Source organism: Anomaloglossus baeobatrachus, chromosome 4 (assembly GCF_048569485.1).
Source record: "Anomaloglossus baeobatrachus isolate aAnoBae1 chromosome 4, aAnoBae1.hap1, whole genome shotgun sequence".
Lineage (NCBI taxonomy): Eukaryota > Metazoa > Chordata > Amphibia > Anura > Aromobatidae > Anomaloglossus > Anomaloglossus baeobatrachus.
The window spans coordinates 74,489,173-74,502,094 of NC_134356.1; the positions used below are offsets into that span (position 1 = coordinate 74,489,173).

The 12,922-nt window shown below is 37.9% G+C and overlaps 1 protein-coding gene across 1 annotated transcript in view; it reads right to left on the bottom strand.

Moving 5' to 3' along the window:
* Positions 1–12,683, bottom strand: part of LOC142302305 (protocadherin gamma-A10-like) — a 608,756-nt gene extending 596,073 nt beyond the window's left edge. The window contains exons 1-4 of the mRNA XM_075343369.1: positions 10,141–12,683; positions 9,409–9,460; positions 7,593–7,722; positions 1,300–3,754 (exon numbers count right to left, since the gene is read on the bottom strand). Coding sequence (XP_075199484.1) covers positions 1,300–3,754; positions 7,593–7,722; positions 9,409–9,460; positions 10,141–12,564 — 5,061 coding nt within the window. The 5' untranslated portion in view covers positions 12,565–12,683. The remainder of the gene's footprint in view (positions 1–1,299; positions 3,755–7,592; positions 7,723–9,408; positions 9,461–10,140) is intronic.
* Between the last annotated feature and the right edge of the window lie 239 nt (positions 12,684–12,922).

Sequence of the window (12,922 nt, forward strand, 5' to 3'; positions counted from 1 at the left end):
CAAAACATTAGAAAAGAATTAATAATTAACATGATCTTTGAAAATTGGAGGTAGAAATCTCACTAAACCTCTAATGCAAGGCCTGGGACAGTTCTGAGCATGGCCATGGCACACATCGTGACATTATGACATTGGGACCTTTTGAACGCTTGAATAAAATCCTCCAGACACTCATCAGAGGTGGAGGTCTCAAACTAGCTTGAGAAGGCCAAGGGATTCAACACAAGTGACAGTGGTAAAAAGATCTGGGAGTAAGAATTTTTACAATTTTTTGTTCATCTTGAATTTTCTATGCTTTGTGCTCTAGAAAGATTCCAAGGCGCAATAAAGAACATTAAATTTCCAGAAAAAAAACTTCTTTGATAACCTAATTTTCTTGAAAAATTAATGCAAACAGGCAAATTAAAAATTTGCCAGATCCCTTTATTTCTACTAAAGCCATAGTTTTACTTTTTACCATATCAGTGAAGGAGGAGAGACCACTCTGCTTGAAACCTGGAATCAAAATGTTTTTTTCCACAAAGTACATTTTAATTATTAGAAGTTGGAATATAAAAATGTATCACAAACAGATGTATTAAAAAAATGTTACTGTACTAAAATAATCTTATTAATGTGCCCCTGCTGTGTACTGTGTAATGGACGTGTCTGATTGTACACGGACATGGTCTGATCATACCATATCTACAGGGCAGGGGAGGATGCAAAAGAGAGTATTCAGACAGGATAGCATGAGATTGCACCTGTTGCTTTTTGTGATGTAAAACATTTTCCTGCCTCTTAAAAAACAAGCAGTAAATACTTTATCTCACAGAAAGAATCAAAAGCAAGTACAGACACTCCCCACGTTATCCTATGGGATTTGGGTAGTGCTGTATTAATGCTGTGGTATGTGCGGCTGCGGAATATGCTGCGGATGTCCCGCAGCCGCACGTAACTGCATGTCAATTATTCATGCGGAAATATCTGCGAATGTCCAGCCTTTCCACTTTTGAGATAGAGGGCGGGACTTCCGCTGGTATTGCCGCACTTGTCCTGCAGGTTTACCATAACAAAAATGCTCGAATCCCACAGGAATTGATAGCTGCGGCTTCCGGTGAGCAGCTACGGGAAACCTGCGGACAAACCTGTGTCAAAATCCGTGGGTACGTTATCCCGTAGGCACATAGCCTTAGGCACATAAAAAAAATGCAAGTAGATAAGGAACATGCTGCTACAAAAATGAAAAATTCTACAGAACGAAAATAAGTGTCAACAGATATAACTACTGAATATATACGAAATATTTCCGCTTCATACCTGCACAATGATTCCAGGATTCAGATCATTACTGGAAAGATCATTCACAGCAGTATTTTCCTCGGTGTCTATGAGATTGTCTGTGGGGACGTTCTGCACTGGTTTCAGATAAGCGATTTCATTCTGCTTGGAGTCCAGAGTCACACACACATCATATGAGAATGGGAAAGGTAAACTGGTATCACTGATCTCAGAAGGACATCCCAGGGTGAACTGAGGATACACATTTCTACTATATGCCCCATAGCTTGTAGGAACACTTGATTTTCTGCATTTTAAGACTACGGTGATCAATACAGTCACAATGAACACAATTGATATAAAAGCGATGGAAACCACCAAGTAGAAAGTTACATTAGAAGAAGTATTAGAAATATTTGGTTGTTTCTTAATCTCTGGAACAACTTGTTGAAAGTTTTCAGCCACAACTAATTGAAGTGAAACTGTACAAGACAAAGATGGGACCCCATTATCCTTCACCAGAACCACAATTTTTTGTCTTAAGGTATCTGTGTCCGGAATGTCACGTCCAATTTTAATTTCTCCAGTATATTGGCCAATGGTGAATAATGAAGGATCAGGAACTTGCAGTAAGTGATAGGAGAGCCAGGCATTGTGTCCAGAGTCAGCGTCCACCGCAATCACTTTAGTGACTAGATAACCTTTCTCAGCAGAGTGAGGAATAAACTCAAATAATGCTGATCCCTCAGTGTCTGGTGATGGGTAGAGGATCTTCGGAGCATTATCATTCTTATCAACGATACATATCCTCACTGTGATATTACTGCTTAGAGGAGGAGATCCACTGTCTTTAGCCATCACCTGGAACTGAAATTCCCGCAACTGTTCATAGTCAAATGATCTCTGGGCGTAGAGAACTCCAGTCACTGAGTTTATGGAAATATAAGATGTCACCGGAATATCTTCTACGTTGCTGTTTAGAATGCTGTAACTAATCTTCCCATTTTCATCACCATCAGGATCTGAAGCTCGGACATTATGTATTGATGTACCTGGTTGGTTATTTTCTCCAATATACAGAATATAGTTCATCTTCTCAAAAATTGGAGAATTGTCGTTCACATCTGAGACATTGAGCTGAATGGTTTTGTTGGTGGACAGTGGAGGAGATCCTCCATCGATACATTGTATTGTAACATTGTAGGAAGGATTTCTTTCTCGGTCCATGCTCGCTGCAGTTACCAGTTTATAGTAAGTACTAGAAGATGGAATTAGCTGAAAATCCAAAGTGTCTGAGATGTGACAAATCACTTCACTATTCATCCCAGAGTCCAAGTCCTGGACATTCAGTAATGCTACAACAGTTCCTGGTGGTGAATCCTCTGGAATTGATGCTGAGAGAGATGTGATAGTTATTTCTGGGGAATTGTCATTTACATCTATCACTTGTACTGACACCTTACAATGGGTTACATGACCTCCGCCATCTTTAGCCACTACAGTCATTTCATAGGTATCGGATGTTTCAAAATCCAAATTTCCCATTAATTTGATGTTCCCATTTGATGAATCTATAGTAAATAACTCATCAGCATTATCAGAAATATGACTAAAAGAATAAGCTATCTCAGCATTAGATCCTTCATCTTCATCAGTTGCATTAAGTTGAATTACAAGGGATCCAATATCTGCATCTTCATGTAATCTTACCCGATATGTATCCTGATTAAACATCGGCATGTGGTCATTTACATCCTGGACAATAATCCTAACTGTAGCAGTGCTTGATTTCTGTGGGTTTCCTCCATCCAGAGCTGTTAATATTAACTCATAGTAACTCTGTTTCTCTCTGTCCAGTGATTTTTCTAGTATAATTTCTGGATATTTAATTCCATCTGTTGTAATTTTTTCTCCAAGGGCAAAGTTTTCATTTCCTCTCAGTGTATAACTCTGTATGGAGTTGGTGCCTATGTCTGGATCTTGTGCATTTCCTAAAGCAAAATGTACCCCAGGTAATGTAACTTCACTGATTTCTACTTCAAAATATTTCTCTGTAAATATTGGAGCGTTATCATTCACATCCTGGATTTCTATGGTGATTGTGTAAAAAGTCAGAGGATTTTCAATTACGGCCTCCAGGTTTATGAAGCAGTTTGGTTTATTCCCACATAATGTTTCTCTATCAATTCTGCCTGATTCAATTAAGTCTCCATTTTCCAAGTTAACGCTGAAATATTGTTTTCTTTTTGTTTTTGAAATAAGTTGAAATTTTCTATTTGCAAATTCATCCACATTTAATCCCAGATCTTTTGCCACATTCCCAATTACAGATCCTTTCTTCATTTCTTCATGAACTGAATATTGCAGCTGACCATAGGTACCAGTGATAAAGAAGAAAAGAAAGGACAATACCTGATATATCAGATCCCAGTGTTCTCTTCTGTTCCTTGCTGTATAATTCATTGTCAGAAATCTGTAAAATAAGTTTTCTTTGCTATAATCCACAATAAGGGAATATTATTTCTTAAAAATGGAAGTTAATAATGAGGATATTTCTTATATTCCAGACTGCAGTGTGTCCTCTGGAAAAATAGCTGTTTTCCTATATTCTGCACTGTGAGACTGTAATACAATTAGATATTTTTCTTTCTATTATAGGTGGACAGAATTGATACAACAGTCTTATAGCTCCACTTAGTGTTCAAAAACACTAACTGCGACTATCCTGCAAGATTTTCTAGGTTTCAGTTTTACATTCTCTGATGAACTAATCATGTTTGAGTGATAAAATATATTAATATTTTAAATATTTTTAAAATTTAAAATAGTTATATTGTGGATTTTTAATAGTGGATAGTTATAGTTTACATTTAAAATATAATAAAACATAATGGCACTAGGCAATAAATAGTTTATGATTTCATTATTTAGATTTTGAAATAAAACATTTTCCTTTATAATATGAATATATTATAATTTTAATAATTATAATATTAAATTAAAATATTAAATTATTAATAATTAAAATTATTACAGACAGAGAAAGATAGACAAAGACAGAAAGAAACAGACAGACAGAAACAGACAGAGCCAGTTTGTCTGACAGACAGACAGAAACAGACAGACAGAAATAGACAGAGTCAGACAGAGAGAGAGACAGACAGAAACAGACAGATAGAGAGACAGAGAGAGAGACAGACAGAGAGACAGACACAGACAGAGACAAACAGAGACAGACAAACTGAGACAGAGAGAGAGAAACAGACAAAGACAGACAGAGAGACAGACGCGCTGAACTGTGTGTTTTGGTTCTTTTTCTTTCTAAAGGTTTCTATGTGGAGCTTGAAAAAAACACATGTAAAAAAAAAAGTTGTTGCTTTTTTAGGTGCAGAATCAAAGTTTTTCTGTACTATTAAAAAGCATTAAAAATGCTGCAACAAAAAGGCATCAAATAGTGTGAAAAACATATAGAGGAATACAGCATAAAGCAATAATCAGACAAGATTGTTATTGCATCTTGTGGTGTGAACACCTGCAGAAAACATGCAGGTAAAAGCAGTAGGAAAAACGCAGCATTTAGGCTATGTTCACCTAAGCATTACACATTTCTTAATTTTTAACAGGTTTTAATATAGAAAAAAATCAATCACGTCATTTTTTATACCATTTCCAGATCACCATGAATAATCCAATGGCTGTGTTTTGTGGGTTCTTTCAGAATCAGAGACACCAAATAAATCTATCTTATTTGCTGCTTTATTTTTTTTAAAGAGCATTAAAAATAACATTTTTATAATTGTTTTTTGTTATGTTTTAGCACATTTATTGGAAGAAAAAAAATCTATTTTATTCTCACGCTAGAATACAAGTACATAGAAACATTATGTTTAGTTTTATCCCTGCATACCAGTATAATCTGCCTGTGGAGTCTAAATTGTGCTAGGTATGTCAGTGTAGCCTGTGGCTTGTAGTTTTAGATGCTGCTTGCAATCATACAGGTTATAGGTTCGATACCCAGGGAGACCAAATCTCAATAAATAATTATTTTTCATTATTTCTTAGTAGTTTGATAGTAAGAAAAAAATCTGACTTTTTCTTAACTTCTTGGATACAGGTACATAGAAATACACTGTCATGTTCAGACGTATCTCTATGTATCAGTCTAATCTACTTGTGGGTCCAGAGACTGAAATGCAGCTATGCAGCTATAAGTATACCACAATCTCCAATGCTAAGTGATGTAGGCTATGGATCATAGCTTTAGATTTTTCCTGCAAAGACAGACGATGTGGGTTTGATTCCTGGGGAGACCAAATAGGAAAAAAATGTTTATTTAATTACTATAAGTGTGTGTAGAGCAGTGTTTCACTCCTGCTTGCAGCACTCTGAAGCGAAAGAGAGTGCGCGCGAGATGCTGGGCTGTGACGAGCAGTGAAATGCCGCCCACAGCTGAGTCACTCAGGAAGACTTCAGTTGACATGACATCACCGGACATCAGAGGTCATGAAGCCCGGAGATCACGCAAAGGGATGAGTGGACCGCTCACAGTCACAATTGGCAACAAAAGGTATTTGAGAGAAACCTTGTTTCTCAACATAATATCAATGTGGCCAGTAATGTTGCCAATCTGCTCAGTCGACGTGACTTAAACAGCCATGGGGGGTTTGGAGAGTTGCCCACAACTGGTAATCAGTTAAATCCCACTGTCAACCTCTGCCAGTGGGATTTAACATGTACCAGGAAAGAACGCATCATACTCTGCCTGTGGCGTCATTGTGGCATACCGATGGGTTAACATGACAACCAGGTGAAAGCTGATGACCTTTGTGTCTATCATTGTTATCCTCCTGTGAACATGGGCTGTAAGAGAGCATTCACAGGGGATTGTGACTTCTGTTATATCAAGCAGTGCTGATGCACCACACACTGTAGTACAAGCAATCAAAAGATCACAGCTTTAAGTCCCCTAAGGAGAACAGTAAAAACAGTAAGACGTTTTTTGCATGTGGTCATGCAAAATATTATAAATCCATGAGATATTTTTCTGAAAAATGACATATCCATCCACCCCCTCCCATACTGAACACATGGAATTAGGTAGAAGTAGGGAGAAAGAAACTTCTTTGAAGTTAGGATCTCCTGTCATGCCAGGTAATTAGAGCATGAAGGCCTGTTCTGAGGGAGACAGAAAACCTGGACTTTGTATATGCAGAGGCAGGCAAGTATATTTCCTAGGCCAAAATAATTCATTGATCAACATAGCTTTTCATATGCTTAGACACCATGGGAAAATTATAAATATTGGGGTGTGCATAGGTCCTGCAGTTATGGTAGGAACATCTTTGATGTCGCGATCACCAAAGGAAAAAAATTAACATTTTTATATAATTGTGCGATCAGACCATCAACCCCATATTAATATCTGCTAACTAGATGATACTAGCCACGTCATATTTCCTGTCTAAGAACAGGTAAAATCATGACAGGAAAGATGACAGGAGCAGAGATGTCCCGGAGGCTGGGATTTCATAATTTTCTGAGAACGGGAGCATATCCCACAAACAGCCGCCTTATGAGGTCACCAGAAGTAAGGTGAATGGTGTACCTCCCTCCATATATCTGATATATCTGAGTCATTTCACTGACCCAGGTGTATTCATTTTTTTTTTATTTTATGTAATTTTCTATATTGTATTGTATTGTTCCCTTTTGTAAAATCTTGTATACATTTTATAAAGACTGAATACTCTTTTGGATTAAATATATAAATTTAATAGCATTGTTCCTCTTCCGCTATAATCTGTAACGGGTGTCCTATCCACCAGCTTAAATGACTGGTGGTGTCAGCTAGCTTTCCTTGCGTTATTGTGGAGCTTGACAATGACAGTACAGATATACAGTATATGTTAATGCGTTGGAACTGCTTATACATTTATTGAGTACTCTCACTGTGAGCTCCTCGATAATCAGCAGAGGGATGTTCCATGATATTTTTAAAAATATGAAGAAAATAAAAAACACAAAAATTCAAACCACCTCCCTTTTACCACATAGAAAATAAAGCAATTTGAAAAAATGCACATATTTGGTATCATTGCGTTCAGAACAGTCCGATGTATCAAAATATAAAATATATTAATCTGATCAGTAAACTGCATAATGAAAAAAAGTTAAACAACAGAATTATGTTTTTATACACACTGCAACATAGCAATAAAATGCAATAACTTGAAATCAATATTGACAGCAGGAAGAAAGCCAAACTAAGATAGTTAACCTCATAGCTTCTGGACTGGCAAGAGTCCCAAGTTCAAGGAATAAAATAGAGCTACTGAATAGTCACTCTTTGTAGTCTCTTATACTCAGTACTAATAGGGTGTAGCCGCCTTTTCACTGAGCTGGGCATTTCATCTATAGTGCCTACCATGGCTTTGTGTCCATAGACTTTACCCAGATTATGGTCTGTATTGACACATAGTAGGGTTTTAATACTAGAAAGTGTTAGGTACAGTCCTGATTTGGGTACACTTTGTCACGGTGGGATGGCTTTACGCTTTTCTGATCAAAAATAGTGTTTACAAAGTACCCTATGTTTATATATATGCACTATGCTTTTATTCAGTTATAGCAGCGTATACATCCATATTATTTTCATCATGGGTTTTCTTTATATTATGGCCAGTGTGAACATGCGCTTTTAAGTTGCATGTACACCAACTGGCTCATTTTTTTAGTTTCTGAATAGTCACTCTGCATCAGCCAAGAGCAAAGCAGGAGTAGATAGGACAGGCACAGATGTTGCACATACATGGTCCACTAGCCTTGCATCAGGATTCTGAAAGTCACAGCTTAAGGTTCCCTTCACACATCTGTGTCTCCGGTAAATGTGATGTCCGTTTTCACACGTAATGGAAAAACGGGCACATGTAGAACCATTAAAATAATGGGTTTATCCACACATGCGTGTTTTCCTATGGACCGTTTATCTGTGTGGAGCACACGTGTGCTCCACACAGCAACATGTCCGTTTTTCTCCGGCAGCATGGGTGTCACATGAATCACATGGACTGCACAATGATGTGCTCCGTGTAACATCAGTGTGACACGTACCTGATAAAACCATGAGTTTGTGAAATAAAATGCTTTTCTATACTCACCTGTCTCCACCATTGATGTCTCCAGTACTGCTATCACTTGCTTTCGACCCCCACTCATTATGCTCATTGCATATTCACTGCACCGAGGACCGTAAGCAGCAGCAGCGCCGGAGACAGCTGCACTATGGACAGGTAAGTACAGAAGTTCATGCTGTCAGTGTGCTATGCAAATGTCACACGGACCGCACACTGACAGCACAGGCTGAATACATACACGGACACATGCACACACAAATTCACCTACACCACGGACCGCGCAAAATGATCTGTGTTTTGCACAGACATGTGAAAGAGGCCTAATGGATTTTGAAACTGCTTAAGGGTCCTTTACATGCTGCGATATCGTTAGTGAATTATCATCGGGGTCACGTTGTTTGTGAAGCACATCCGGCGTCATTAATGATATCGCAGTGTGTGACAAGTACGAGCGACCTTAAACGATCGCAAAAGCGGTCAAAATCATTTGCCGCGGAGAGGTCGTCCTGAAACCAAAAATCGTTCTCTTCTTTTTAGCGATGTTGTTCCTCATTCCTGGGGCACCACACATCACTGTGTGTGACACCGTAGGAGCGACGAACATCTCCTTACCTGCCTCCACCGGCAATGCGGAAGGAAGGAGGTGGGCGGGATGTTACGTCCCGCTCATCTCTGCCCCTCCGCTTTTATTGGACGCCTGCCGTGTGATGTCGCTGTGACGCCGCACGAACCGCCCCCTTAGAAAGGAGGCGGTTCGCCGGCCAGAGCGACGTTGCAGGGAAGGTAAGTCGGTGTGACGGGTGTCAGCGAGGTTGTTCAACACGGGCAACAATTTGCCCATGTCACACAACCGAAGGGGGTGGGTACGATCGCTTGAAATCTCGCTAGCGAGATCGCAGCGTGTAAGGTACCCTTTAGTGTCCAACCGAAAGTCCTCCTTAGTCTAGAATGCTGGAAACTATTTTTCTTTTTTCTTGGATTACAAATACGATTAGCTATGGTATGATCTTTATACCAGAGTAAAACTGGAAACAGAGCACAGTTGATTTATCTTTCTGAAGCATAAACTTTAACAAGACCATTGCAATAACATATTTAGAATAAAACTATTTATAAGGTTGGATAACTTTAGCTTTTCCTAAACAAATATGAAAACGTCTAGAACCAAACACTGTTCTTAGCTTTGTAACTAGTAGCGATACTTTGTTAAGCAACTAGAAAAATTACAATTACTTTCTGATATTTTTAGAATAAAAAACAAAATATCAACCAAAGGCGCAAAATATAAGGAAATGGTCAATAAAGTAAAAACCCACTGATAGACAAATAGAATAGAAATAGGGAAATAGAAAGGTTGTGGCATCACTTCCTCAATAAAGACTGGAGCAGCCGGAGAGAGTAATCTCTTATTCTGCAAAGTGTGCGTAATGCTGATATTATAAATTTTAGCTAATAGTTACAACTGAAAACAATAGGATTTATAATGACAAACCCCTTCAATATGAGACAGTGGGTGAACCCATCTTATTCACAGGCCTAACCCTTTCCCAGATATATAAACATAAAGGACAGATAGACTGAAACTTACATCTAAAAAATTAATGTAGAATGATAGGATAATCTGATAACTATGTGTTTAGCATGAAAGTTCTTAACAGTTAATAGATTTTTTTTTTTAAAAAAAAGTAGGTTGGAGGCAAAGAAATATGATGTGAAAGCTAAACTATAAAATATTTTCACTTCATACCTGTACAACGATTCCAGGTTTAAGATCATGACTGGAAGGATCATTCACAGCAGTATTTTCCTCAGTGTCTATGAGATTGTCTGTGGGGACGTTCTGCACTGGTTTTAGATAAGCGATTTCATTCTGCTTGGAGTCCAGAGTCACACACACATCATATGAGAATGGGAAAGGTAAACTGGTATCACTGATCTCAGAAGGACATCCCAGGGTGAACTGAGGATACACATTTCTACTATATGCCCCATAGCTTGTAGGAACACTTGATTTTCTGCATTTTAAGACTACGGTGATCAATACAGTCACAATGAACACAATTGATATAAAAGCGATGGAAACCACCAAGTAGAAAGTTACATTAGAAGAAGTATTAGAAATATTAGGTTGTCTCTTAATCTCTGGAACAACTTGTTGAAAATTTTCAGCCACAACTAATTGAAGTGAAACTGTACAAGACAAAGATGGGACCCCATTATCCTTCACCAGAACCCCAATTTTTTGTCTTAAAGTATCTGTATCCAAAATATCACGTCCAATTTTAATTTCTCCAGTATATTGGCCAATGGTGAATAATGAAGGATCAGGAACTTGTAGTAAGTGATAGGAGAGCCAGGCATTGTGTCCAGAGTCAGCGTCCACTGCAATCACTTTCATGACTAGATAACCTTTCTCAGCAGATTGAGGAATAAACTCAAATAATGCCGATCCCTCAGTGTCTGGTGATGGGTAGAGGATCTTCGGAGCATTATCATTCTTATCAATCATACATATCCTCACTGTGACATTACTGCTTAGAGGAGGAGATCCACTGTCTTTAGCCATCACCTGGAACTGAAATTCTCGCAACTGTTCATAGTCAAATGATCTCTGGGCGTAGAGAACTCCAGTCATTGAGTTTATGGAAATATAAGATGACACCGGAATATCTTCCACATTGCTGTTTAGAATGCTGTAACTAATCTTCCCATTATCATCTCCATCAGGATCTGAAGCTCGGACATTGTGTATTGATGTACCTGGTTGATTATTTTCTCCAATATACAGAATATAGTTCATCTTCTCAAAAACTGGAGCATTGTCATTCACATCTGAGACATTGAGCTGAATGGTTTTGTTGGTGGACAGTGGAGGAGATCCGCCATCTATACATTGTATTGTGACATTATAGGAAGGATTTCTTTCTCGGTCCATGCTCGCTGCAGTTACCAGTTTGTAGTAAGTACTAGAAGATGGAATTAGCTGAAAAGCCAAAGTGTCTGAGATGTGACAAATCACTTCACTATTCATCCCAGAGTCCAAGTCCTGGACATTCAGTAATGCTACGACAGTTCCTGGTGGTGAGTCCTCCGGAATAGATGTTAACAGAGATGTGATAGTTATTTCTGGGGCATTGTCATTGACATCTATCACTTGTACTGACACCTTACAATGGGTGACATGACCTCCCCCATCTTTAGCCACAACAGTCATTTGGTAGGAATCTGATGTTTCATAGTCCAAATGTCCTATTACTTTGATATTCCCATTTGATGAATCTACAGTAAATAATTGACGAGCATTATCAGAAATGTGACTAAAAGAATAAGCTATCTCAGCATTAGACCCTTCATCTTCATCAGTTGCATTTAGTTGAATTACAAGGGATCCAATATCTGCATCTTCATGTAATCTTACCCGATATGTATCCTGATTAAACATCGGCAGGTTGTCATTGAAATCTTGGACAATGATCCTAACTGTAGCAGTGCTTGATTTCTGTGGGTTTCCTCCATCCAGAGCTGTTAATATTAACTCATAGTAACTCTGTTTCTCTCTGTCCAGTGATGTTTCTAGTATAATTTCTGGATATTTAATTCCATCTGTTGTAATTTTTTCTCCAAGACCAAAGTTTCCATTCCCACTCAATGTATAACTCTGTGTGGAGTTGGTGCCTATGTCTGGATCTTGTGCATTTCCTAAAGCAAAACGTGCGCCTGGTGAGGTGAGTTCACTGATTTCCACTTCAAAATATTTCTCTGCAAATATCGGAGAGTTATCATTCACATCCTGGACTTCTATGGTGATTGTGTAAAAAGTCAGAGGATTTTCAATTACGGCCTCCAGGTTTATGAAGCAATTGGGTTTATTTTCACATAATGATTCTCTATCAATTCTGTTTGATACAATTAAGTCTCCATTTTCCAAGTTAACGCTGAAATATTGTTTTCTTTTTGCTTTTGAAATGAGTTGAAATTTTCTATTTGCAAATTCATCCACATTTAATCCCAGATCTTTTGCCACATTCCCAATTACAGATCCTTTCTTCATTTCTTCATGAACTGAATATTGTAGCTGACCATAGGTATCAGTGATAAAGAAGAAAAGAAAGGACAATACCTGATATATCAGATCCCAGTGTTTTCTTCTGTTCCTTGCTGTAAAATGCATTGTCAGAAAGCTGCTAAAATCCACAATAAGGGAATATTATTCTTTAAAAAGGGAAATCATCAATGAGGATATTTCTTATATTCCAGACTGCAGTGTGTCCTCTGGAAAAATAGCTGTTTTCATATATCCTAAAGTGAGATTGTAGTAAAATGAGATAATGTTCTTTCTAGTATAGGTGGAAAGAATTTATACACAGTCTAATGGCGCCACTTTGTGTTCAAAAATACTAACTGCAACTGTTCTGCAATAAGATTTTGCAAGTAGGCTTTTGAGTTTTAGCTTTCAATTCGTAATTTACTTAACATGCTTCAGTGATCAAATACATCAATCTTATAAATAGGATATAAATTTATAAAAG